General features: G+C 51.5%; 9 protein-coding genes across 9 annotated transcripts; 4 read left to right on the top strand and 5 right to left on the bottom strand.

The window, feature by feature from the left end:
• Positions 1–1,174: 1,174 nt before the first annotated feature.
• Positions 1,175–5,912, top strand: AA0111_g6481 (Dual specificity protein kinase; the record flags this gene model as incomplete). Its single annotated transcript, XM_028652708.1, has 5 exons — positions 1,175–1,241; positions 1,314–1,497; positions 1,566–4,680; positions 4,731–5,840; positions 5,898–5,912. The coding sequence occupies 5 exons, from the start codon at positions 1,175–1,177 to the stop codon at positions 5,910–5,912; spliced, it is 4,491 nt and encodes a 1,496-aa protein (XP_028505888.1).
• A 540-nt stretch (positions 5,913–6,452) lies between these two features.
• Positions 6,453–7,985, top strand: AA0111_g6480 (putative GTP-binding protein; the record flags this gene model as incomplete). The annotated part of the gene is made up of 3 exons (XM_028652707.1): positions 6,453–6,520; positions 6,787–7,906; positions 7,956–7,985. The coding sequence occupies 3 exons, from the start codon at positions 6,453–6,455 to the stop codon at positions 7,983–7,985; spliced, it is 1,218 nt and encodes a 405-aa protein (XP_028505887.1).
• A 206-nt stretch (positions 7,986–8,191) lies between these two features.
• Positions 8,192–11,299, bottom strand: AA0111_g6479 (hypothetical protein; the record flags this gene model as incomplete). Its single annotated transcript, XM_028652705.1, has 6 exons — positions 8,192–8,661; positions 8,732–8,981; positions 9,031–9,231; positions 9,576–10,421; positions 10,483–10,894; positions 10,959–11,299. 6 exons carry the CDS (start codon positions 11,297–11,299, stop codon positions 8,192–8,194), a joined length of 2,520 nt encoding a protein of 839 aa, XP_028505653.1.
• Positions 11,300–12,256: 957 nt separating this feature from the next.
• On the bottom strand, positions 12,257–13,482 carry AA0111_g6478 (hypothetical protein; the record flags this gene model as incomplete). The annotated part of the gene is made up of 2 exons (XM_028652704.1): positions 12,257–12,645; positions 12,699–13,482. The coding sequence occupies 2 exons, from the start codon at positions 13,480–13,482 to the stop codon at positions 12,257–12,259; spliced, it is 1,173 nt and encodes a 390-aa protein (XP_028505654.1).
• A 947-nt stretch (positions 13,483–14,429) lies between these two features.
• On the top strand, positions 14,430–16,307 carry AA0111_g6477 (hypothetical protein; the record flags this gene model as incomplete). The annotated part of the gene is made up of 4 exons (XM_028652703.1): positions 14,430–14,456; positions 14,506–14,659; positions 14,712–15,705; positions 15,752–16,307. The coding sequence occupies 4 exons, from the start codon at positions 14,430–14,432 to the stop codon at positions 16,305–16,307; spliced, it is 1,731 nt and encodes a 576-aa protein (XP_028505647.1).
• Positions 16,308–17,164: 857 nt separating this feature from the next.
• Positions 17,165–19,782, bottom strand: AA0111_g6476 (AdoMet-dependent rRNA methyltransferase; the record flags this gene model as incomplete). The annotated part of the gene is made up of 3 exons (XM_028652702.1): positions 17,165–19,492; positions 19,541–19,714; positions 19,765–19,782. 3 exons carry the CDS (start codon positions 19,780–19,782, stop codon positions 17,165–17,167), a joined length of 2,520 nt encoding a protein of 839 aa, XP_028505648.1.
• A 151-nt stretch (positions 19,783–19,933) lies between these two features.
• On the top strand, positions 19,934–22,931 carry AA0111_g6475 (hypothetical protein; the record flags this gene model as incomplete). Its single annotated transcript, XM_028652701.1, has 3 exons — positions 19,934–19,984; positions 20,033–22,279; positions 22,332–22,931. The coding sequence occupies 3 exons, from the start codon at positions 19,934–19,936 to the stop codon at positions 22,929–22,931; spliced, it is 2,898 nt and encodes a 965-aa protein (XP_028505645.1).
• Positions 22,932–23,260: 329 nt separating this feature from the next.
• Positions 23,261–23,871, bottom strand: AA0111_g6474 (hypothetical protein; the record flags this gene model as incomplete). Its single annotated transcript, XM_028652700.1, has 3 exons — positions 23,261–23,331; positions 23,523–23,625; positions 23,722–23,871. The coding sequence occupies 3 exons, from the start codon at positions 23,869–23,871 to the stop codon at positions 23,261–23,263; spliced, it is 324 nt and encodes a 107-aa protein (XP_028505646.1).
• Positions 23,872–24,904: 1,033 nt separating this feature from the next.
• Positions 24,905–26,399, bottom strand: AA0111_g6473 (hypothetical protein; the record flags this gene model as incomplete). The annotated part of the gene is made up of 4 exons (XM_028652699.1): positions 24,905–25,663; positions 25,727–25,878; positions 25,943–26,178; positions 26,233–26,399. 4 exons carry the CDS (start codon positions 26,397–26,399, stop codon positions 24,905–24,907), a joined length of 1,314 nt encoding a protein of 437 aa, XP_028505651.1.
• Between the last annotated feature and the right edge of the window lies 1 nt (position 26,400).

Raw genomic sequence — 26,400 nt, 5'->3', positions numbered from 1 at the left:
TCACATGTGGCTGAGTCGCGACTTCTCGATCCGTATAAACGTTCAGCAGCTGCCCAGGCGACACCAAGATAGTGTTCTATCCTAGCTCTTTCGATGGCGATATCTCAACAGCTTACTCTCACGGTTCGATGTGGAAAATGCAGAAACAGGCGTGGTGTTTGATGCAGCAAGCGGATGACGCACATGCATGCGAACTGGGCGTGGCGCTGAGCTTGTGCCGTGGCACGTTGTTCGTTCCGACGTTTTCCCCACATGCGCCCGTGCACCCTTGGGCTGGTGGTGGTGGTGCGCAAGCCTGGTGATCAGGGACAGACAACCTTTAGGCTTCGATGTATTTGGAGGGTGTCGGTAACCCCTGTGGTACTGTACGGCCTCCGCTTCAGATTAGTGGTGAGATGGAGATTAAGACTGTGGAGCAGCTACGGAATTCCCGCTGTCATGTTTCGGGGTCGTATGTACGATACATGGACATGATCTATAGCATGCACAACAGAGGGTTCAATCATGCACATGCTGAAAGCCGTGCCATGTGCAGTTGGACTAGGGGTGGTTTGGGTGGTGCAGTCGTCGTTGGCAGGTGATGGTCGCACTGCTTGAGACAGCTACTCCGCACCGGAGCGTGGCAGCTTGACTGACTTGACAGCGAGACAGTAAGGCCGTTGGACGATGCATCCGTTTCCTGGGAGAGGAGAGTTGTTTTGATAATATCCTATTCGCCGCGACGGGCAGATATGGACAGGGGGCCTGTCAACTAGACAACCTTAGTGCCTAGTTGTGGCTTTTGCGGGCTGCCGACCCTCATTGTAACTTTGACGAACGTCGACTACCGCAGCAGCGACCACCTCGCCCCTTTGCAGCAACACCGCGCCGTGCTTTTTGCGCTGCAACATTGCCCAACCCTGAATAATTCCGATAGCCGTTCGCTCGAATCATTACCGACCGCCGATCGCTTTCACCGCTGTAGCCGGGTCCGTTCGACATGTCGGCATAGGTCTCCCTCGGTGCCCAAGCTCGACGCTTGGAGACCCTCTCGGCGTTCTTTGAAAGAGGAAGACTTTTTTTTCTTTGAAGCATCTCGTGACAGCAGAGCTCCAATTGCTTGTGTCGTGACGACCAGCTGTGGAGCTGACATCTGCGGACCATGTCGACGCAGCCGCGAACGACAACTCGGACCATGGAATCGACCAACGTGCCCGAACGGTCAGGGTCCAACATGTCCGAGGATTCTAGTGGCTCCTCAGGTACGAAAAAGCATATGGGGGCAGTCGCGTAATGCGACGTCGTATCGAACGGAGCTAACCCTGCCTCATCAGAAGACCGCGTACGCAAGTTCCAGAAGACGGGCGACCAGGGCAGCCGCCTGCGCAAGACAAGCGCATCCAATGCTATAAGCGCAGCACGACCGCTGCCGACCATCAACAACAACGCCGCAGGACGAGGCAGGGCCAAGGTGCCGTTGGGCCCCCGCGAGCGGCCCCAGGACTTCAACAAGCAGAGGTACGACGCCGCAGCCTCCCGGGCCTACCTAGGTAACTGCACGACAGATCAGCTGACGCGTGAAGCAGCAGAATGGCAAGCGGCGCCAGCGTTGCCTCTCTTGAGACACGCTCCTTCCTCCCCACGCCCGCCAACGAGACGACGGCCACGCGCCCCGTCCCTTCGAACCCACGCTTCAGCTTCACCAAGCAACCGCAGATCAGCAGCCCGGCAAAGGGAGAGTCCAACGAGAACACTGGCTCATATGACTTCCTGCCCGCCGTCAACTTCGATGACTTTGCCAACAGCCTCTCCTACGAGCCCGCGCTAAGCGATTTTCCTGCCCCCGGCACGTTCAAGACCAACGTGCCTGCCGACAGCACCACCCCTAATAACAGCAATAACAATAGCAATAGCAACAACATGCAGCCGTTTACGGGAGCCCCCACCGATACCCGCCCTGCACGTAGCAGCTCTTTCGTTCGCCGCTTCAGCCAGTCCACTGCGAGGAAGCCGAGTGGTGCTTCCACCGCATCCGGCTCTGACCCGTCTGCGATGCCTCCGCCGCCCACCAACATGGCCATCCGATCACGCCGCCAAAGTCACTTCCCTGCCCAGGCACCCTCGAACCCGGCCGCCCGAGCCCCGAGAAAGAGCGTTGGCCCTGGAATGCTGCCAACGAATAGCTTTGAAATGGACAGACTCGCGAATGACAACACGATGCCTACGCTCGGCCGCGCCCCTTCACTGAACAAGGGAAACAGGCGGGAGCCACTCTCTACGAACCTCAACACTACAACCACCGGGGTACCCAAGCTTCCAACTGCCGCACGCAATGCGAAAGCAAAGTCCCTACAGCCGCCCTCGAAACAGCAACCGGGCCACCTGACTGTCTCTATCAGCCCCGATCCGAGTTCCATGCCCTTGGACCATTCCCGCTCACCTGGCAGATCTCCCGCGGCGCAACGATCATACACACCTTCGTCCTCGTCGAGCAAGCGACAGTCAACCGCACCGCACATATCTGGGCTCGGAGCGCGAACTATTAGCCCCACAGACGCTCGGAGGCTGAGGAGGCTGTCCATGAACCCTAACCACCCGCCAAACGGCCCGGTAGGCCCTCCTACACCTCAAGGCGACCAGACATTCGACGAGCGTGCCTTTAGCCAGTCTCCAGCCTTGGCCGTGGGAGGGAGCATGACGCCCTCTTCGGCACGTGCGACACCCGAGCAGAAGCGCAAGTCTTATGCCTCTGGCATCTCGCTTTCCTCAAACTCGAGCTTGAACTCGCTAAAGGTCGGTCCTTCGTCCATACCGTTGCGTACAAACCCTGCTCCGACAAGCTCGCGTTTGCCTGCGCCAAAGCCACGAAACGTGCAAAGCTCAGCTGGTGGAGAACAAGAAGAAGTTCCTCCAGTACCGGCTATACCAAAAGCATATGAGTCTCCCAAGGACCCTGAGCGCAGCAGTTTTGCATTCAATACACCAAACTCGAAGATGAACGCGCCTCCAGCATCTCAAGAGGCTGTCTCGACACCCGATGCACAACGAGTTGAACCTCGGCCCATTGAGACCCAGGACGGTGGTGTTTTGAACAGGAGTACAGGGTCCATCAGACATCGAAGAGGGTTAACCGTCGGAGCTGGTTCGGAAACTGAGAGGACGCCCACCACGGTACAGCAGTCCAGCAAAAAGAATCTGCAGCCAATCAGACTACCACCGCTGAACCTGCTACCACTTGGTACACCATTCAACAACCGGATATCATCTTTCCCTGCGCCTTCTGACGAAGTAGATGAGCGTAATGTCACACCGCCACCTAAACGTGCTGCCAACAAAACGCCTAGTACGCCCATGACAGCGTCCAAGGCGAACTTCTTCTCAAGGAACAACCATCATGATGAATACCACAAACACTTACGTAGCAGCAGTTCAGCATTCAACTTGCGTGCAGCAGACTCGTCGCTTGATACACACCCCAATATCGGTACGATACCCATTCCGACCCTGAATCCGACACGCCAAGCCACCACACCTTTCTCGTCGAATTCATTACCAAAGGGAAGCGGAGAGTTCGCTCGCTTGCAGCCACGACCCAGCGGCGAATACAAGTCATCCGCCAAGGATGTGGAGATGCAGAGCATGGTTGCTGGACCGCGGCCATTACAGAAGAAAAACACATCGGATTCGATCCAGACTTCTGAGTCGACAGAGCCAGAAACGCCTTCTTCTGGTTCATCCTTGCGCCGAAAGCTTAGCCTTAGCGGCTGGAGGAGAGCTTCGTCAAAAGCTGCGACACATCAGTCGCAGAATCCACAGGTCCGAAAACCGGGCACTAAGACGGACGAACAAAGACAGCAGCCTCAACCACCTAAGCACAGCGAGATGCCGCCACCTCGATTACCTGCGTCTGCTACTTGGAGCGGCGCTACTGGTACAACTCCTCCTCCCGCTAAGAGTGGAACCCGACCATCCCTCGACTTTGGACGTCGCAAGACTTCTACAGCAGCTGTCGCAAGTGACACCGAGGCTGAGAAGTCAGGTGCTCGTAAACCCGTGGGAGGCGGTGGAATACGTGCTGTGTCGGGGCACACAGACCAGGCTACCAGCCAGGTGACACAGAAGTCCACGTCCATTTTGACACCGATGCAGCGGATGTTGGGTACGAAGAGCTCGTCAAACATGCTCAAAGCTCGTAATCTCGACCCCAATCTAGATCGGGACGATCTATTAGCCGACGAGGAGATGAAGAAGCTTGCTTCGAAGCGGAAAGATTTTGAGCATGCGGCGAGGGATGTTGATGAGCTTCGCAAGCGCGCCACGGCCAAGGAGCGTGTCACTCCAAGTGATGCTGTACGTATGGCCAACCTGAACATATTCGAGAGGGGGGAGATTATCGACTACAAAGAAGTGTACTTCTGTGGAACGAAGAATGCCAAGAAGCACGTCGGCGACCTTAATGCGCAGACAGCGAACTTTGGCTACGACGACGAACGTGGCGATTACAACATTGTCCTTGGAGACCACCTTGCCTACAGATACGAAGTCGTTGATGTGCTCGGAAAGGGTAGTTTCGGACAGGTCGTGCGCTGCGTAGACCATAAGACGGGAGGACTCGAAGCGATCAAGATCATTCGTAACAAGAAGAGGTTCCATCAGCAAGCTCTGGTCGAAGTCAACATTCTCCAGAAGTTGCGTGAATGGGTAAGTAAATTTGAACCATTTAACAGGGACAACTTGCTGACAAACATCAGGATCCCGACAACAAGCACAGTATGATCAACTTCACCCAGAGCTTCTACTTCCGCGGCCATCTTTGCATCTCTACTGAGCTTCTCGGTATGAACCTGTACGAGTTCATCAAGGCACACGAATTCAAGGGCTTCTCTCTCCGTCTGATCCGCCGGTTCTGCAAACAGATGTTGGCTTCATTGACTCTTCTGAAGACCCAGAAGGTCATTCACTGCGATCTGAAGCCGGAGAATATTCTGCTTGCGCACCCGCTGCACTCGGAAATCAAGGTCATCGATTTTGGATCAAGTTGCTTCGAGACCGAGAAGGTTTACACGTATATCCAGTCGCGATTCTACCGTTCGCCCGAGGTCATCCTTGGTATGAGCTACGGATTGCCGATTGACATGTGGAGTCTGGGTTGTATTCTTGCCGAACTACTAACTGGCTACCCTATCTTTCCTGGAGAGAATGAACAAGAGCAGCTTGCTTGCATCATGGAGATATTTGGACCCCCGGAGAAGCATCTTATCGAGAAGAGTAGCAGGAAGAAATTGTTCTTTGATTCGCTCGGTAAGCCCAGAGTCACCGTCTCGTCAAAAGGTCGCAGGCGAAGGCCCAGCTCGAAGACACTACAGCAAGCTTTGAAGTGTGATGACGAGGCTTTCCTCGATTTCATCACGCGCTGTCTACGATGGGATCCCGAACGCCGAATGAAGCCCGATGAAGCCATGCAGCATGAGTTCATCACTGGCGTTCGCAAAACCAGTCAACAACGACGACCTTTCAACGGCCCCTCTGGCGTTTCTTCGCCTGCAAAGCGAATGCCGCCTCCACAATCGGCGCAGCCACGCGTCCGACCTCTTCCAGAGCCTCCAGTATCTAGTTTCAGTCGTGGGACCGCAGCCAGCGGTCAACGCCAGGTGTCGAGCGGCACCTCCCCTGTAAAGACTTCTGCTCCCGCGAGGCGTCATTCAACGGTGCAAGGACTTGCACCTGGAGCAGCGGGTACTAAGCGTGCCGCAAATGGAGCCCCACTCAATGCCACAAGTGGGAGTGGCCTGCCACGCGCAGCGCAGCGAAGTGTGTCAGGCAAGCCAGACCTCGCTTCGGCTGCGGCCATTGCCAGTCTCGTAAGTCGCAAACTTGACGCCTAGCTTGAGGCCGACAAGCTGCTAACAATGTTGTAGAAAACGCACACATAAATTTACGAAACCGGGAGATATTCTCAATATAGATTAACGATTACTTGGGCATCTCATGAGGTTTCTTACTATATAATAATGGGGTGTTAGCCTGCTGGCAGCTTGGGGTTAGGTTGTTAGGGACTTTTGTGCAGATATGGTTGCAGATGTTATGTTTTCCCATTCAGCGACGTTTATACCCCGAAAAAGTCTCTAGTTGGAGCATTATTTTCATCAGGTGTATTGGTGGGTTTCTTGGATAGTGGGGAGGACAGTGAAATCTTGATATGAACAGCATTCTAGGGCGTTGTAACAAGATAGACATGTTCTTCTAGAATTTGTAATGCGATGAATGGGGTTCCGCGATTTGAGATTTACGAGTCGCGTGTCCTTGGTGGAATGCATGTACTGCACTGAGTTGCTGACTCCTGGTGATGTCAGTGCGTTATCGATAAGCACTATCGCGAATTTGACTGTTGGTTGCGACTTCTGCACCACAGCCCTCACCACGCGACAATACTTGTTTGATACCCAGTCCTTCTTTCTTTGCTTTGATTGAAAATGCCTCGCGACCCGCTGATCGGCCTCGTGGGCAAGCCGTCGTCCGGCAAGTCGACAACTCTAAACAGGTGCGCAGTGCCCCGCCATCCCTCCTCCTCCTTGGTGAATCTTTCTGAGATGTGTTCCATGGCAGTTTGACAGATGCTACCTCCAAAGTCGGTCCGTACACGTATGAACATATTGGAAGCTGTATAGGCTGATGATAAGTAGGTAACTTTCCGTAAGTCGTCCCTCTCCAACCGGCTGCATGCGACGGCGCAGCGCATACCGCTTTACTATTCTACCGCCCCTATCGCAATCATCGTACCATCAGCTCCTAACCCGACGTGTCCAGATTCACGACTATCGATCCCCAGCGCGCCATTGGCTATCTCCAAATCGAATGCCCCTGCGCGCGCCTCAACCTTGCCGACCGCTGCAAGCCCAACTACGGTGGCTGCGTCCAAGGACGGCGATCCGTCCCTATAGAACTTCTTGATGTCGCCGGTCTTGTTCCAGGCGCACATATGGGAAAAGGTCTCGGGAACAGGTTCTTGGACGACTTGCGACACGCAGATGCGCTGGTACACGTAGTTGACGTAAGCGGAACAACCGACGCAGAGGGTAAGGCGACAAGAGGATACGATCCAAGTCAGGATATTGTTTGGCTGAGGAGTGAGATTGTGAGATGGATACAAGGCAACCTCATGGAGAAGTGGGGCAGCATCAAGAGGAGGCATGTCGCTATCAAGGCTACGGCGGTCGAGACATTACAGAACCAATTCTCGGGATACGGGTCAACGTCCAGTGTCGTCGCGCGCTGCCTCGATCGTCTTGCCCTCAAGGAACCACTACAAGATTGGTCTGACGAGACCATCGAACGAGTGGTAAACGCCTTCACCGACGAGAAATTTCCTACCGTCATCGCCCTTAACAAGATTGATCATCCCGACGCCGACAAGAACATAGCCAAGATTGCGAAAACCGCAGACCCGAAGAGCATAGTGCTGTGCAGTGCCATATCAGAAGTTTTCCTGAGGAAGCTGGCAAAACAAGGCTTTATCAAATACACAGAAGGCAGTGAGTTCGTCGACACGAGAGAAGACTTGATCGAGCAGGGCGACCCTGATGGAGGCGGACTGAAAGAGCTGGACGAGAAGCTCACGACACGTATTGAAAACCTGAAAGATATGGTTCTTTACCGATTCGGTAGTACAGGCGTCGTACAAGTCCTGTCTCGAGCAGCGGAACTCCTTGGTCTAGTGCCAGTCTTCCCAGTTCGGAATATACATACGTATACTAGCGGAAGTGCGAGCTCAACGGCTGTGTTCAGGGATTGTGTACTTGTTAAGAAGGGAAGCACGGTGGGTGATGTGTACAGGAAGGTCATGGGTGATGCACCCATGGCATATGTGGAAACCGAGGGCGGGAGAAGAGTTGCAGAGGACGATGTTGTTGCTGTAGGAAAGAATGATGTGAGTACATGTTGAAAGTGAAAGTGAATATCTGGCTAACAATGGTAAGATTTTGAGCTTCAAGGTTGGAAGAGCATAACAAAGCTTTGGTCTTAAGAACAAATCTTAGGCAATACTGAACTCGAATACCACAAACTTCAACGCAGCTTGCCAGAATCCATGACATCCTAGCCGAACAACGTGGGATTCGAAACTTCAGCAAACACTTTGGGGACTTACTATCGATCTTTCGATTGCATTGTTGAACGTATTCGTATCCTTGCAGAGCCATGAAAGCCAATAAATTCACTCCTCATCTTCCCGCTTTAACGCATACAACTCCTTTGGCCTTCCTCCACCATCACAACTAGAGAATTTCCACCACGTCCAGTGGACACTACCAGCTACATTGACCAGCCCCCACCTCACCGGCGCCGGCATAGGAGGCCAGTTTGCCCATCTGCCATCCTCAAATGTAGCATCCAGGTTCATTAGGAAGAATGGTACGACATCAAAGGTTCCTGCTTTAGTAACAGTCTTCTTACCCCATGCTTTGAACATAGTCGCGGCGAGCTCTGCTTCTGGGGTGTTTGGTGCTGGAGCGGAGGGGTGGTCTGCGAAAGCAGCTATTGTGCTGATCTCGTGGTGGAAGTGATGCATGAAGGCGGTTTGAAACGAGTCCATAATGCTTACAAGCTCTTTTCCGTTGAAATACTGCGGGGAAGAGAGGGAATTCAGGTAGGTCTTGTAGCTTGCTAGGCCGCTAAGAAAAGATTCTACGTCGGTCTTATGTTAGATGTTGACCCCATAGCAACTGAAAGAAGAAGAAGAAGAAGGTGTCATTACCGTGTTCTTCATGTGTCTCTTTCCAGATATCTTTGGATCTTAACATGTCTTCTACCTTGGGGAACAACTCCGCTTCCTCATCGTCGTGGTGGCTCTTGATGAAGCGATACCATGTTTGTGCGTACCCGACGAACGCTGTTTTATCTACTTCTCGAACATGAGGAGCTTGCAGATATATAGTGTTGTACCCTCGCAGTATGGCGTTGTGGATGTGTGCCATGTGCGTTGCTCCGATTGTAAAGATGTCGTCCTGAGTATTAAATTAGCATATTCCAGTAAGAATGCTACGCGCGAAATACCTTGTTCGTCGCAAACTGCGGCGTTGCGATTAGCTTACAAGGACCCTCGGCCCACGATATGTTAGCGGAACTAGTCATGGGCGAAGAGATAAAGAACTGAATGGATATGGCAAGGGTTAAGAGTAAGAAGAAAGTGATGGTGGTAACGCTGGGCATTGTGACAGCCACCAGTATCTTACTATCCAGTGCGATTCCATCGTTCTAATGTACTTATTAGATTGCATGTTCAAAGATTAAAAAAAAGTGGTGTGTTCTCGGACATCGTGCGTGGTGGTGTGAGAGTAAGGCGACTCGTCCTTTCTCCGATTGGTTTAGCGGGTCGGTGAGAACAGCAGATTTGCAGAACGTCGTTGTCTTTCAATTACAACCTGACATATTGAAACCCTGTGACACATGAGCAGCATCAAGAAACTGTTGTTTCATGCCCATCTAACTAGTCCATCGATGAGTACCTGCAATGCGATGCTGTCCCCACACAATCCCGCCACGATGCTGACGTTGATACCTAGCATGCTATCTCCAACTAAGAACATATCATTCCTTACGTCAGTCCCTCTTAGTGGGTCGTACACCTCGTCTGGTATTCTTCTCTTCACGGCTTGGGGCCAGGTACCACCGGTCTGACCATCCTGTGGTGGGGTAAAGTTGGGAATCGCTTTACACCAGTAGTGACACGTCGATCGGTTGAAGCCAAATGCTACTGGAAAGCTCAAGGAGTGCGCATATGCTGCTGATTGGACGCGCAGCATTACAGCGCCCCAGAATTCTGTGACATGATCTGGTATACGTAGCTCGTGGGTGGTTTCATCCCAGGCATTTCGAGGTGTAACGCTGATCATACGAACATTAGGTGTGGCCTGGTTAGAAACTCGACGACGAATATGGAAGCTCTTGAACTCAGTGGTCGTGAATTCAGGTGGTATAGAAGGTTTCTGTCGTACATAGATGGTATGAAGTTTTCCAGTAGGCCAGTCATCGATGGGAACTAGAGCACCAGCATCGACGCGTGCGTATTGCATCCCTCCATCTAAGCACTTTAGTGTGATAGCTAGGCGCTGGTTCAGCTGGTTGCTTGAGCGAATCATGGCTAGCACACGGCTCTTGTCTTGATCAGGTAAAAATTCGAACTGCACACGTAACCCGATTGGCGTGAACCCAATGGGGAATGTAGAGACGACATTCTCGTGCTCTACAGAACGGCAGTGCTGGAATTCCTCAGGATGGCGCGCAAGTAATCCTCGGTACGTTGAATGCTCGGATGTAGTTGCGCACCAGGCAAATAAAGAGTAGTCGTCAGTAGTCCTTAGTATCTCTTCTTGTAAGCGAATGAAAGCCTTACTACCCTCTCCATAAAGCAATGGCATATGAATGTCGAAGATGCCCAACAAACACTAGATATTCGTATACAAAATCAGTGCGTGTCTAACTTGCATTTTGCATAGAAACACTCACATATGCTACATCCTCTATACGTGTGCTTTGCCGATGTGCCGCCCATGACATTCTCTCCGCGATTGAGACTTCGCTAAGTAAATTTCTGTCATCAAGTACACGAACTGGAATACCTGTGGCGTCGGATAACTCTTCCAAAAATTCAACTTTTTCGCCCATCAAGGTCCAATCCTGGAAGTAGAAGCGACATACAATTGGTGCGATCAGCTCCTGTAAAGTCCAACCACGACGTGCCCATCGGCAACTTTTGAGAGATGCTCTTGCGATTTCGGAGGCAGTTGTATAATTACCTGAGCGTGGTTTGGGGATGTCACCCAGATAGACGATGCAAACTTCGGCGTCTCTGTACCATCGATACATGGAGTTGATGGCTTCTTGGAGCTCTGCACTTGATGTCTTGTCAATACAGCACCTAATATCAACGTATAAAGTCAGCCTATGTTTCACATGCTGTTGATGTGAGGAAATCAACGTACGTATCCACCCAGAGATAGTTACAGCCCAAGCCCTGTGCTTGCTCAGCTGCGTTCAATATCTTGCTGTAGCCGACCCGCTTCAGGAGATCCTCTTCTGATAAGCCTCCGGGTCCTGAGCTGCCTCGAATCATCAACTCCAGAGCTAGCATGAGTGTGTTATGAGCATCTTGAGTAGATGCTAGGTTAGGAGAAGCGGAAATTGCTCGAGCTTTACTAATCCAAACGAATTCTTGGTAGTTGACCTCATCCGAGCCCCAGGTATGGGAAAGGATGGCGTACTTGGGAATAGCATCGTCGTTGAACCACTGGAGTTCGAGTGTTCTAACATTGATGAGTCGCATAGCAGACGCGTCGCGACGTGTCGGCGTGCGTAGTCATTGGTATAGGATCAACAAGCGGGGTGCCTAAAACTGAGCCAATGACGCCGATCTATTCGTGTCAGCAGGCTAAGCTTTGCGCTAAACCCAGTCAAGGCTCACATACGAAGATGTTCGTATCCCATGTTCCCACCATATCCAAGGGAGAAGCTGAATATCCCTTGAGAACCTCTTCCTTTAGCCTACTCCAGCACGCTATATGTTGTGTGCTGTAGAAGAGCTCGCTAAAGGAGGTTTAGTTTCTTTCGTAATGAAAGGTGCTCCAAGAGGTTTCCCCAATTGGTGAAGACAATATAAATTTATATGTCATCGTCGGCTTAAATGTCCACGGCATTCAGAATCAATGATGCTACAGCAAGAGAATACATGGCATTTCATCCTAATTGCGAGGAGAAGACGTGGTGCGGGGAGGCAAATGCGGGCATGTTCTGCCTCGGAGACCGAAATCAAGTTCCTTGCCGTCCCGCGCGTCGGGATGGCGTTGCATATATTGCATATCTGTCGAACCACTAGCGACTGATATGCCAGATAGAACTGAGTGCAGAATTGAGGTCATCACATTTACAGGCAATATTCAGCGAAGTGGTTGTAGCAGAGTGTAGTATTTGCTAATGAAATAACTTAGAGGTGGGGGAGATACGACTATGTGTACATATGGGTAATGAAAAATTCAATGAATGTGGACTCTGAACCATCTCGAACCATATCCCTGAAATTACAAATGGTGAAAAGCGTACGCCTCCGGGGTGCGTCACTGATACGTGTCGCATGATGATCATCCGCCTCTTAGTGTTCGCCGTATCTATTCGCTCACCACACTCATTCCTGGTTTCCCATGCGCATGCAAACTGCGTCATGAAAGTACGCTCGCCGAGGTACTGGAGATGGGCGGGTGTAGGCCAAGGGTGCAGTCACTGGCGGCTAGACTTGGTCGGTGGCGTCTTCACGCGAGAAGCCGAATTTACGGTCGACTCGGATGCAGTTTTCGTCGATGCTTTTGTTGTGAATATGCGAGGTTGGGGTGGTGATAAGACTCTCGTGATCCTTACTCTTCATGTCCGACCATGAGCTCATCTGACGGCTCTTTTCGCAAACAGTTGAGCTTTCACTGAGGGTTGAGGGTGCAGATTTGTCGTGGAAGTCGCTCCTGATCAGCCGTTGGTGAGAATCAGGTCCTCTCGTGGCAAGATTTTGGTCGTTGACGACGCCAGCCCAGATGGCGGAGAATGGAAGGAAGATGCATATCATCGTGAGAACATGGGCGACGATCTCAGGGAGAATGTTTGCGAACTGAAGAGACGCAAAGATGGCTACAAGTGTGTCAGATATGTTTCAAGACTCAAGCTCGCATGGGCAAATGTACCTGGTACGAACATGGTCTGGCAGCCCATGATGAAAACAATCTGCATTGGTCCAAACTGTGGCATATTGAGACGACGCCTCTGAATGATAGCGTGGCCTAGTTTGTACGTAAAAACGCAGCTGAATATCCAGATGGACACAGCTTGTAGGATGTAAGAGACCGCAACTAAGACCAAGATGGAGTCGGTATCCAAAGCATTCAGAGTCAATTTGGTGCTCAGATAGACGGCAGCAAGTCTGAATACAAGCGCAATGCAGGCCATGACAGTGGTTGTACCCATGATGATGCTGCGTTGTAGAGGCGGTGTGGTGACGCAAACGATCCAGACTTGGAGACTGAGTGACATGAAGACGAGGATAGTAACGATAACACCAAAAATGTTGATGGTGATGAAGCTAGCAAAGTCTGCGCTGGTCAAACGACTTCGATTTCCAGATAAGACGGTGTAAGGGTCGTAGAAGTTACCGGTGACCCAAGTGCAGAACAGCAGGCAGCGGATGGCGTTGGTGAGCAGACAGGCAGCGTTGAGGAAGAAGATGAAGGACTTGCGTTTCTCAGCCTTAGTCAGAAGGAGGAGAACGACCAAGAGCATGAGTGATACACCAAAACCTGTCCCGTAGCTGATAGCGAGACGAAAGCCGTAGATGCGATAGTCATCCAGCGACTTCATGTTCACCGGCACGGCTGACCATTCGCCGTAGCCATCTGATACAGCAAGAGTGAAACTCTGGTTCCATGGATCGAAGTTAGGAGGAAACTGGATGCTCTGTGCAATTCCGTCCATGGCAGTTTGTATTATCGGGAGTTTGCGGATTGCTTGGGATAGCGGTGTCTGGTTGCAGGTCCAGATAGAAGCCGCCTGAGGTAATAAATTGGAAGAAAGGTAGGATGAAGTAGAGTTTGAGAAAAGAGCGAAGGAGCTCAGTAGCGAGGAAGACCGAAGCTTTATCGTGTAGAGGGTCGGGATATAATAGCTAGAGGACAGGGTTGCTTCTGCAATGGAGATTGTTGCTAGACATGGTCGTCGACAAAGTGACTGGGAGTGATGGCTTTCGGATCCCGAGCGGATAATAGCAACCGCAGCGACAGCGTGCGACTGTTTCGATATCTCGACTTATGACTATAGCTAGCTGGAAAAAGGTGAAGATGAAGTCTCAGAGTTACTTGACGCCCTTACTATTGTTCCGCGGTTCCTTCACCTGAATGCATCTGTGTACTCGCTTCGGCCCGGTGAAGCTTAACCAACGCTTGCGGTTGTCACTCTCCTCCTGTCTTGCAACGGGTTACAGAGTCGCTCAAAGTAAAGCGCAGATCTATTAGATGCATTGTTTGTGGTGTGGGATGGGGTTGTGATCAGATAGCGCGAATTCCTTACTATTGTTCTTCGACTACGGCCGCCTGAGCTTTGAGACCTTTGGGTACCGGTGTACAGGGACCAATTGCACATAGCATGGACGGTGGCCAAATTGCATAGCACAACATGCGGGTATGCAACCATAGCACCACATCATTCACATCTAACCCCTTGCTGTAGGATGGATAAGGCAAAGCCGTTCCTGTTTCGGAGGAACAGGTTGGCGGCAGTCGCAACGAATCGCCATATAGCCCCACTTATTATGCACGTCACCGTTAGCTCACCAGCAGCCCCGACCTCCACCAGGCAAACGTGACCTCGCGTTGACTTTGACATACGCGATCTAACATCCGCCACGACGCGTCAGACGACTCAGGATGTGGACGCTGGTTAGTCGAGTTCCTGTACGTACTAATTGTGAGGCATGTACTGACTTCGTATACCGAACTTTAGGTCTCTTCACACACGGCGGCAGCGCCAGGCATGAGTCAATTTCGCCTGCCAGAAGAGGGCGTGGCACACATCGTCTTAGCTCTTGCATCCAAACCCCCTTCCGTGGTACGCGACCCGCCATTGCCGGGTCTCTTTCGTGAGCTTGGCCGCATCGGTATGTCTTCTACATGAGCTTTGGTATGAGGCGCAATCTCTTACCGTTATAGTTGTCGGGCTCTTTGGAGTCAAAGTAGAAGCCATCACAGATACATTAACTATCTTGCCTTTCCAACCGCATACGAACAGCTCATCGACTTCGCATTTTCAATTACAACCACCAAGTGACGGACGCTCAGAAGCAATCTTCCTGCGCCATGGCGATGTGTTGGGATTTTCAAAAGCTGAAACTAATCTCGTTTGTCATTGGACAGACTCGGAGGTTCAGGTCAACTCGTCAGCTGCAGCGAATGTGAACGATGTCGCTGAAATACACGAGGAAGATACCGAAGATGAAGATTCGAAGGAGCCCGTTGTTGATGCAACGTCACTAAAGCAGACGCAGCCGCAGCCTCAAGCGACGCCTCGGCTCTCGAATCAAAGATCGATTACTATCGTTAAAGAAACCCCAACTACGGATCGTGTAGATCATACGCCTGCGTTTCGTGATGCAAACTTCAATCCGCCAGACTTCGCCAGCGACGTCAACAAGCTAGCCAAGTATACGCCTAATATCTCGAAGGACCCCGAAGCGGAGCCAGAGCAAGAAGCAGCGGCCTTCTCGACAGCCAGGACCAGTGAATTGCAGGACCGTGCGCAGTCAAACCTGCTCTCGAGTGGTAGAGTATCTTCGCCACAAGTACAGATTCCAGCCAGATTATCCAAGAAGCGCACACTTCCCACATCACAGGAAGAGGCACCAGAAGCCGACAATGAAGCACTTGCTGGGCCTAGTAAGCGCGCAAAGACAGCTGACAGTGATACCGAAGACAGTCGGTTGAGCAATGTCGACGTTGCCAAGGAAGATTTGTCAACGATGCCGCCGCGAGCGCAGAAGAGTTCGCAACGATTTACATCTACAACAACAGAAGACTATGACGGCCCAACGCCCCGTGTAGCTTGTAGCAACTCCACCATTACAAAGACAAGCCAGGTTGCGAAGTTCTTGAAGAAGCAAGGTGGGGTATATGTGGAAAATCTAACGGATGAGTTTAATCTTCTATGGTGAGCACTTTCTCTACGGTCGTATCACTCTACTAATACGTCGAAGTGTAAGAGATGGTGATCTCCAGAAAACAACAAAAGTACTATATGCTATTGCTTGTGGTATTCCCATCGTTACCGATCAGTGGCTGTATGAGTCTGCGTCAGCCAAGCGCCTCCTCGCCGTTTCTGCTTTCAAGCCATCCACTCCTAAGCAGGAGGAGGAGTGGAAGCTGAAACTTGACGACGTCCTCGGGAAACCACAAGCTCCTTTCATGGAATACAGTATTCACTTCACAAGAAGCCTTAAGGCGAAATACGCGTCTTTCTCCGAGATCGAGGTGGTAGGCAAAGCCGCGGGCGCGAAGAATGTAATCATTGGTGCGGCGAAGGTGAAGAGAACGGGAAGCAGCATTGTCCTCGCAGACGACAGAGACGACGCAGAAGCCCACAAATTGATGAAAGATGGAGTAACGTGCTATACGAAAGACTTCTTCACTTTCAGTATCCTGCGGGGTGTCCTCGACCTCGAGAGCGACGAGTTCAGGATTGAAGGGGTCGTCGAGGCCGCCGAGACACCTTTGAAGGAGCCAAAGAAGAAGCGAGCCCGGAAGAGCACCTAGGCACACATTGAGCAGGCCCTGGTGAGGATCGGACGACCACATATGACGTTCATACGACATCTTTTACTGCATAGCGAGCTGAGCAATTGCTCATTGGCGTTACAAAAAGGGGGTAAATGCATTTTCTACTATACTATACCCCAGTTCACAATCACGAAGGCGCAACTTGATCAATTCATTTGTATCATCATCGCATCGTCCATCCTGGAGTTCCTGCTGTTCTATGCTCGGGTAAGCGAGTCAGACCCACATCGTCCCCCACAACGCACACATGTCTACATCGCCAGTTTCACTTTTCTCGCCATGTGTGTGTATGTTTTGTCGCAAGTGATATTGGGCATAATTCTCCATTTTTCCATCGAAAAGCGCATAGCAAGTGTGGCGCGTTTCAAAAATCCTCTGTGGCGCAATTGGCTAGCGCGTCTGACTGTTACAGCTTGCAGTAGCGAATCAGGAGGTTGGAAGTTCGAGCCTTCCCGGAGGAGGATTATTTTTGCATCTCGATGTCAATCGAAGAGCGGTTGTGGGGAGAGACGGGCGTTCTTTTTGTCAGCGTGGCAGCAAAAGACCCGAAGTGTCAGAGTCCCATCTGACGCTAACAAGTAGAAAGAACATTGAACAACGCTGGATAGGGACAAACTAGAATGTCGCGTTCGTATACCTATCATCAACGTTTATCAAACACAAGCACAAGCTTACTGGCTCAACAATTTGGAGAGCGTCAGCAAGTTGTTCCAATAACACAAGCTTGATAGAGATATAGTATATCAGCTGAAGACGTTTCTTCATTGCAGCGACTAACATGTCTACATCGTATTCCATGATGCAGATTCAAAAACTTACAAACACGCACCACTTCACCTCTTCTTGTTCCTCTTGGCAGCCCGCTTTTCACCCCTGACATCCTTCTTCAATCGAGCGTCGACCATCTTATATTTACCCTTGGTACCCTTGGGCCTGTTCTTGATACCCTTGTTACCGCCCTTGGCCACAATAACGCTGACCTTCTGCTTAGGCTTCTTCTTCGCAGCTCTCGACATCAACCGGGCAATACTTTGTGCCTTCTCCTTCTCCGTCATACCCTCTTCGTCCGCTAGTAACGCGGATTTCTTCTTGAGTTTCTCCATGCGTTGGGCAGCCTTGAACTTCTTGCGAGCTTGCGCTTCGCGGACCTTCTTGATTGGCCGGGCGTTCAAAGCGCGAAGCTTCTCTTTGATGGCGGTAGCTGCTGCAGCAGTGGTGGGACGTTGGAGTTTGGAGTGCTTGTTTTCGTCGTCGAGGAACCAATCTGGTAGGCCTTCAACGTCGCGGAGGGAGTAACGATTGAAGGACTCGTCAAGGAGATCGTATTTGGTTTTCTGACCTGTGGCCATCTGATGAGCGAGGGTCATGGCCTCAGCTGTAATGATGTCAATATCGGGTTTGCCGTTCTTCATGGGCACGTTGTCTTGCTCCCATTGAGATTCGTCGCGCTTGACTTCTTCGATCTTGTCCTCTTCGTCTGAGGATTCGTCGTCCAAGGCTGGCTTTGGTTGAGAGGTCTTGGTGCTCGTCCGTATGCTCAGTCCTGTCTCAGCCGCGGGCGCGGGTGTGGCGCTTTCATCCTTCATCTCGGTGTCATGTTCGACGTCGATACCGCTGTCGTCATCTTCCTCCAGATCCTCGAGTCCATCAATGCCTTTGAAGATGTCCTGGTCAAAGAATCGTGCTGCGCGCTTTGTGAGACCTGTCTTTGGCTGCTCCTCGTTATCAAGATCGGTGATCAGTCCTTTGGGCCCTTCCTCCTCGTCATCGCTCCAATCACTGTCAGCGTCCTGTACGAGTTCCTCGTCGTCACTTTGCTCCTTGTCCTCATCAGAGAATCCGTTCCACTCTCCATCGTCGTCCTGTTTCCTCGCGCGCTTCGCTCTGTACTTGGCGTCTCGTGCTGATCGCTGCTCGACGTAATCGCCGTACATGGAGTCGAGCTCTCGCTCCAGACGATCCTCTTCGTCGTCAGTCTCAGGCTCCTCTTCAATCTCTTCTGGCTGCTCGCGTTCAACGACTTGAGCCATCTTGCCCTTGGCGATCTTGTTGAGAGCGCCGGCTTTGTCTACAGCCTTCAGGGCGAACATGGAATCCTCGCCTGTTGGTCCAGCCTGTTCCAAACCAATCTCGAAAGGTGTGGCCATGTTCATCTGCAAACGAGTGATCTCTTTTTGCTTGCGCTCATTTTCAGCTCGGCGCTGCTTCTTCCTCGCCTTGGAGTCCTTCTCCTTCAGTCGCTCGAGCTCTTCCTGGATTTGCATCTCTTCGTCCATTGACTCAATCTCCGCGACCTCGTCGCCTTCTTGCGCTTCTTTGGCCTTTTCTTCTTCTTGAGCCTTTGTCTTCTTAGTGGCAAAACCAAAGATCTCGCGTACCCTCAGTCGCCAACGAAGAAGGCGCTTGAAGTCAGCCCGACCTAGTACCTTGAGATCGGCACAGCAATCCCTGATCTCCTTTGTTGTTTCCGGCAGCTTGTCGATGGTTGCGACGGCGATGTCGCCGTTTGGCTTTTGTTCAAAACTGAGCTTGTTCAGACCACCCAGCATGGCGATGGGGTCGGTTGTCTGAATGAAGTCGGATACAGGTACCTCTTTGAACTGGGTCCAGTCTCCCTCCTCGTAACCCTCACGCTTCCTCTTCTTGACTTCGGGCTTGAAGACCTTGGCTTCGTTGTTAGGCGTAGGGTCCGAGAGTTCGGCGAAGACACTGCGAGCGTCAAGGAACTTGGGGTCGAGGTGCTTGGGGGCTTTGTAGCCGCGGCAGACGACGAAGATTTCGGCGGAGACGTTTCGGGAGGAGGGAGGCTTGGTTGCTTCGACCTTGGCGAACAACTGATTGAAGACCCAGAGAAGTGAGTTGTAGTCCTTGGATCTGAAAATCTTGGTTACGAAAGTTCCTCCTTCGACCAAGAATTCTGTAGCCAATTTCATGGATTGCAAGACAAGCTCGGCCTGGGTAAAGGCATCCTGCACCCACGCAGTTCCGACGTTGGGCGCACCATCGTGGAGTACCGTGTCACACTTGAGATGCTTGAGATGTTGGCGCAGCGTCGCCCGGCATTTGTCTGTAGTAATATCGCTCTGGAAGGTGATGCATCGTGGGATAGGCTTGATTGGGGCGAGATCGACACCGACAATGAGGGAGTTCGCGGGCATAACCTGGGGTCTTTAGTACGTAGGCGCATGGTGTTGAGCACAGCGAAATACCTCTGAAGCGACCTGACACCATGACCCGGGCGCAGCGCAAAGATCAATCAAGACCTTGCTCTTCTCGAGGAAGTTGTACTTTTTGTTCAGTTGGATCAACTTGAAGGCGGCACGGGCACGGTAGCCCTTCTCCTTGGCGAGCTTGTACCATTTGTCGAGACGACCTTTTCCGTGCTGTTGCGGGATTAGCTGCTGTCGCACGTGTTATTCCCATGTTTGCGCACCTTCTTTTGGATCGCCATTGTTGCGGTTCGGCGTCGTGGTCCTGCGGGCAAAAGTTCGCGCTACAAATTTCAGGAAGGCCGACAATATCGCTAGGCGGTGGCAGAATGGACGCTAGTGGACGCGCTACGGGGCTGCGCTAAGCCAGGACTAGTCTCCACGGCATGGCCCATGACGCAGCCAGCCAGCCCCGACGCGCACCTGGTCCACGTCGGGATGAAGGTGTGCTGCCAACCTCGCATGTCTTTTCCATGCTAACTCCCTCTCCAGAGGCCCTACCGCCTGCTCACTTCCTTGACTGTCCCTGCAGGAATGAAGCCAAGTAAGAAGCCCAAGCCAGACACCGAGGCTCCCGCCGCCGCACCCACCCAGGGCCCAGAAGTCCCACTTGACGCCAGCACTACCACCACCAACAACACTCCCAGCGGTAGTCGAGTCTTGCCAGATGCCTCCTTAGACAAGTCTGTAGCGGAATCGACGCCTTCGGTTGGCACCACAACGCCGACAGCCTCTGGGACACAAACACCTCGAGCCAAGAGGTGGTTTTCAGGCTCAGGTAGCGGGCGATCCAAGGCGCCCGCCATAGTCAAAACCGCAAAGGAGAGCATCGGCGTTAGCGGGGGTGCGACAGGCGAACTGCCCGACGAGGAAGCGAAGAAGCCAAGAGACGAGTCTCCCAAGAAGTTCCTCACCAAGCGGAAGTCGAGCAAGGGCGACGCCATACCCGCCTCAATCACCGAGGTCAACGTATCCTCAGACGGCCCCCTAGACGAGCCGCCCAAGCCGAAGCCAAACGACGTCGAAGAGACGCCAGCGCCCCAAGTCAACGAACCGCCGTTACCCCCCGAACCGCCCAAGTCACAAGTGGACGCGACTGCTAGCACATGGGGTTGGAGAAGCTGGTGGTCGCGGCCGGACGGCTATGACCCGGGCAAGGCTACAAGTGAGGCACACTCAAGTGTTGAAGAAGCCTCCACTACGCCGCTACCTGGACCGACCCCCTCAGAAGAGCCAGATGCGCAAACGAAGGGTCTAGACGCGGGTGCCATCCCGTCTAAGCCCGACCAAGTGGTAGAGACAGAGAATAAGGATGTGTCAACAGAAGCAGTTCCGCTTCCAGACACTGAGACAAAGGCTGCGCCATCCGCAGCTGCTAAAGTTCTGGCAAGAGCATCTGGTTCTTGGTTCTGGACATGGAGTAGCGCGCAGAACGCGCAAGCGAACCCTCCTCCCGTCGATCCTCCGACTGATGATAGTATTACGCCCAAAGTGGATGCTGCGCCTGAATCTCTGCCAGAAGCACCTGCTGAGATCGAGACCCCAGCCCCGCAAGAGCGCCCCGCAACCGCAGCCCCAGCTACACCTCCCGAGACTGCTCAGAAGAATACTACAGGGTCGTCAAAAACTTCTGCATGGGCGTTCTGGTATAGGGGAAAACCGGGAGAAGAAAAGAAGCCGGGCGAGGCTGGGCCACAGAAGCATGTGGGCGAGGTGGCAGTGTTCGATACTCCTTCACAATCGAACCCTGAAGCGGCGCAATTCAACGAGCAGGAACAGCCCAAGTCAGATGCGGAGACACCCAAGGAACCACAACAGCCACCGAAGGACGAACCAGTTCCGAAGAAATCCTTTGCCTCGTTACGGGGACGACCAAAGCCCATGACTCCTGCCAAAGACACGCCAGCCGACACCCCTACGTCGAGTAAGACTGCCACACCGACGAGAGCCTCACCAGTGCTCGAGCCGACGAAGCCTGAAACAGCATCTACTGCTAAACAAGCATCGAAGCAGTTGGCCAAGGCCAAGCAAGGTCCGCCAAACCTCTTGCTACCGGAGTTTAGAACTACCTACCAAATGGTCCAGCAACCGAACTTCTGGAAGCAAATCCGTCAATACTTTCTTGGAGGCGAACCTGCGGCTCCTCACCTGCACATCAACCCAGCACCACCGAGGATCAAAAAGGCCGTAGCGATTGGTGTACATGGTTTCTTTCCTGCGCCCATTATACAAAAGGTGCTAGGGCAGCCAACAGGCACATCAATACGCTTTGCAAATGCCGCAGCCGCAGCAATCAAGGACTGGTCTGAAGCGCGAGGGTACAGTCCAGAGATCGAGCAGATAGCGTTAGAAGGCGAGGGATTCATTGCTGAGCGGGTCAACTCCCTATGGAAGCTCTTGCTCAACTGGATCGACCATCTCAAGCAAGCTGACTTCATCTTGGTCGCTTGCCACTCGCAGGGTGTACCAGTAGCTATGATGTTGGTTGCGAAGCTCATACAGTTTGGCTGTGTCAACGCGACGAGGATCGGAGTATGCGCTATGGCTGGCGTAAACATGGGTCCGTTCATTGAGTACAAGACAAAGTACTTCGGTCCTACAGCTGCTGAATTGTTCGAGTTCTCGAATCCCAAAAGTCTGGTCAGCCAGATGTATCTTGCCGCTCTAGACGAAGTCCTCCGGTTCGGTGTACGGATATTGTACGTCGGTAGCATCGACGACCAGCTTGTCTCTCTTGAGGTGAGCTTATTTCTTTTCTATTCTAGCTCTGCGGTTTGCTAACTTACGCCAGTCGTCAACCTTCTCAACGCTTTCGCACCCTTACATCTACCGAGCCGTCTTCGTTGATGGTCGCATTCATGCACCAGACTTTCTCACCCATCTCGTTGGCTTCGCGTTGAAACTGCGCAACCTAGGCCTTCCTGATCACGGTCTGATCCGCGAACTGTCGCCCGCCTTAGCAGGCTCCTTATATGGCGGTGAAGGTCACTCTCGTGTCTACGAAGACCCTGCCATCTACTCCCTTGCTGTACAGCATGCTCTCGAAACAACGTCTCTCCCTATACCAACGACTAAAGAGCGACCAAGCACGGCCGGCAGTTTCCAGGGCATCAACATCCCCGTCGTTGGTGAGAAGCTCGCGAATAACAATAAAAAAGAAGACTTGTACAAGCTTCGTGTGAAGGACTATGAGCCCTCTGCTACCACGACAAACCCGAATCCTTTCTTCCTGCCATGGGCAATGAGAGGTTTACTAGAAGAGGATTTTGTCAAGAAGGAACTTGGAGACGAGGTCGAGAAATTACTCGGTATGTTCGAGGCATGGAAGCCGACCGGAAAACAGCTCAAAGACGTCAAGTTCAGACTCGAGGGTGTAAGGAGTAAGCTATGATAACTGGATGTATCAGCACATCGTGTAATTGTATGATTATAGGGGCGTTCTTCTTTTTGGCATGGTTAGGCGTTTGGGAGGCGCTGTATTTCTAGCCGGAAGATACCATGCATCGAGAGTAGAACACATAGCGCATTGTCTTGATTGGATCGATTTGTAAATGTACATATCATGTGACCGAGGCCTCCACTCTCTGCTCGTAGATGCATAGTGATCCTTATAGTAGTGCTCGGCAACTAGTACATTAATACAATCCGCCCGTAAAATGCACATATTTGTACATGAAGGTGTTCATCTCGTATCGCTTAGACGCTTTTAATGCTTAGTGTTTAGTTGTCGTCGTAGAAAATCTCCTTGTACCGATGCGTAGCATCTACTACGGCATTTGCTGCGTTGAAGTCTACGTTGCATTAGCGTGATGCTCGCTCTTCCTCTCAAAGGAGTATTTCCTCCACTAAGTAGAGAAGGAGACGAAAACACACATGTCGCCTTCAGAACCTGACAGGGTCTGAGGCTGGTATGTGTCAGTTACCGATTTTGTGCGCAAGGCACGGCACGGGTATAAGAGGGAGGTTGGTGAAGAGCACGTACCGATATTTGTGCCAAAATCGGTCACAGCTTGTACCTTGACTTGCAGGTTCTGATCTACCTTGCCGATAATCTCTACTGCATGACCGACGGCGAGATGTGAGTCCTGGTTCATCTTAGTCAGCTCATACTCCTGATCGAGTTCCTATACTCTTTTCCTCAAGTGCTTGAACGACATGTAAACGCAGACGAAAATGCTTACCCTGTTCAGAACAACGTCAACATTACCTCCTGCATCAATAACTGCTGTCTCACCACGCAGCTGCGTGACCTTTCCCAATATGCGCACGATGCGGTGTTGGAAGTTTGCAAGGTGCGGGGCGAGGATGCGGGGTGTTTGTGGGTGGTCCATTGTGAGTGAGCTTCGTGTGAAGATCTTTCGCGGCAAGACTCGGCGCGTTTGGGTATGAGGTGATGTGTTGTAGATTTGCTGAGTGTTTGCTTGTTGACGACTTGAATATAGTGCTTTGTGTAGCAGTTGGGTGGTTGGATTGGGGAAGTGGAGATGGAGGAAGGTTTGACGCGTCGCGTGGCGTTAGCGTGGTGCGCTAACACGTGACTGTGCTTAACTCGCTACTTTGTTGGCTGATAGTTGAGACAAGCCATGCAAGTTTGAACCTCCCAGTGGGCAAACGCTATATATACTCAAATATGCAACGTCAGGATACTACATTACCTAGCCATCTCTTCATTATCATCCTGCTAGTGCCAGCGTGTTTGGTAAGCACCACCTTAGCGGCGCCCTTGGGCATATAAACTCCCTCTGTTGTCGCCAAACTTCCTGTTCTTCTCCCCAAACGCGGTGGTGAACCTAAAATTTCCCTACCAAAAAACGAGATCAAGTTGTTTGATGCCCACCTGTCCAAAATTGCCGATTGTTCACATCATGTTGGCGGTGTTTGAGAGGAGACTTGACATACATGAAGAATAGCAAGGCATGTTTTAGATATGTGTAGGCGAGGTTTCTGGAGGTATGCGTTCTGGAGTATGTAGTAACATGACCCGAAAGCAGGGCTTTTCGAGGTCATGATAGCGTGCAGGTCGAGTCTTTCGAGGGTGATGACCATGAAGAAGACATTTGAATGGCTTCGATGAAATTCGTGCACCGACAATGCCATGAATGACGTGGAAGCATACATAGGCACGGGCTGCTAGTAGATTCTTAACGAAATCTATCAAGGCTTTGAACATGTCTCGGCTTGTTGGTTCTCGCCACCACTACCTATGATGGTGAACTTGGCGACAATGGTGGTAGTCCGGTAATTGCATAAATCCTTCGTCGAAACCCTTTTACAAACCTTGAGGTCCAAATCGCAATGGTCACAGGGGCTTTACGATACCACGTAGGCTTCACGGCCCTGCATTAGGACAATCTTAATATTCGTTCACTTCTCAATCTTCTTCAATAGCTCCCGCATCTTCGCCAACAAGTCCGGGATTCTGAATGGCTTCCCAACAACATCATCCATACCTGCATCTCTTGCATTGTCTATCTGCCCGCCTCTTATATTCGCAGTAACCGCTATAATCGGAATATGCTTCGACACCTCTTTCCGTTGCTCCATCTGTCGTATCTTTCTGCAACATGTCAGGCCATCCATCTCTGGCATCTCGCAATCTATGAGAATGATGTCAAGTGGTATCCCATCGGTAACGCAGAATTTTGTTTTGACAAGATGCTTCAACGCCCAGACGCCGTTGTCGGCAGTGCTGGTAACGCAGCCTGCTTTCATGAGTTGTTTGACTAGCACCTTTTGGTTCACTAGATTATCTTCAACGACAAGAACATGAAGCTGGTCATCTTTGGCTTCGTCCATTTTTTCATTGATGAACTGTGGTATATCCATGTCGACAGAATATTCATCTTTTCCTGCTGCAGTCGCGGCGGAGATCAGGGATATAGTTGCTTTTTTTATTTCCCGTGCCTTCACCGCGTGGTCGATTTCGAGGGCGTGTTTGAATGTGTCACGCGATAGAGTAGGTTTCTGAGCAATCATGCGCTTGCACTTCAAATAGAATCCAAAGGTACTGCCGACACCAGCTTTAGAAGAAACACCGATCTGACCTCCGTGAAGTTCAGCAAGTTGGCGCGAGATAAAGAGTCCGAGGCCACTACCGCCGTATCGCATGTGTGTTCGAGGAGACTAAGTGTTAGATTTAGCATTAGTGCGTAATTCATTTGTAGCTTGTTCATTGGATTGACCCACAGCTTGGGCAAATTTCTCGAACAAGAGGGACATCTGCTGAGGCGAAAGTCCGCAACCTGTGTCCTGAACCTGGAACTGGAGATAGACGAACGAGCCTGAGCCCCAGCCCTCACCACTCCCGAACTCAGTTACGATATCTCGTGGTGGAACAACTAAAGATAAGATTGCGGAGTTAGTGGTAGCCTCATATGCGAGAATACTGTATATACTGCGTACATGTGAATCCTTCTGGGATATCAAAGTCTGGCCATTCCGCATGAGCAGAAATGTGGACCGTGATTGAGCGGATTTGGGACTCCATGGTGAACTTGATGGCATTGGTGATGAGATTGACGATGATTTGAAGAAGTCGACCAGGGTCAAGAATCACCCAGTCAATGTCGAGATCTCGAACACTGGGATGTGGAACAAATTTGAAGTCGATATTCTTGGCCTGGATTTCAGGACGGAACCTAAAAGTAGGATGTTAGTGCTCATCTCGTGAACCCAGGCTCAAGGCGACCAACATTGCCATAGATCTCTGGACGACTATAATTGGCTGTGCGGGTATTGGCGTGATGCGGAGAAGATTTGAGTCCAGTTTTGAGACGGTGAGAACGTCGTCGACGATTGACTTTTGATGCTGAACACAAAGTGCAATGTTTTCCGCTGCTTCGACGCATTCTTTTGCCATT

This window comes from Alternaria arborescens (genome assembly GCF_004154835.1).
Source record: "Alternaria arborescens strain FERA 675 chromosome Unknown contig_14, whole genome shotgun sequence".
NCBI lineage: Eukaryota > Fungi > Ascomycota > Dothideomycetes > Pleosporales > Pleosporaceae > Alternaria > Alternaria arborescens.
The sequence above is the reverse complement of the archived record's forward strand: the minus strand, read 5'-3'. Positions and strand labels throughout refer to the sequence as shown.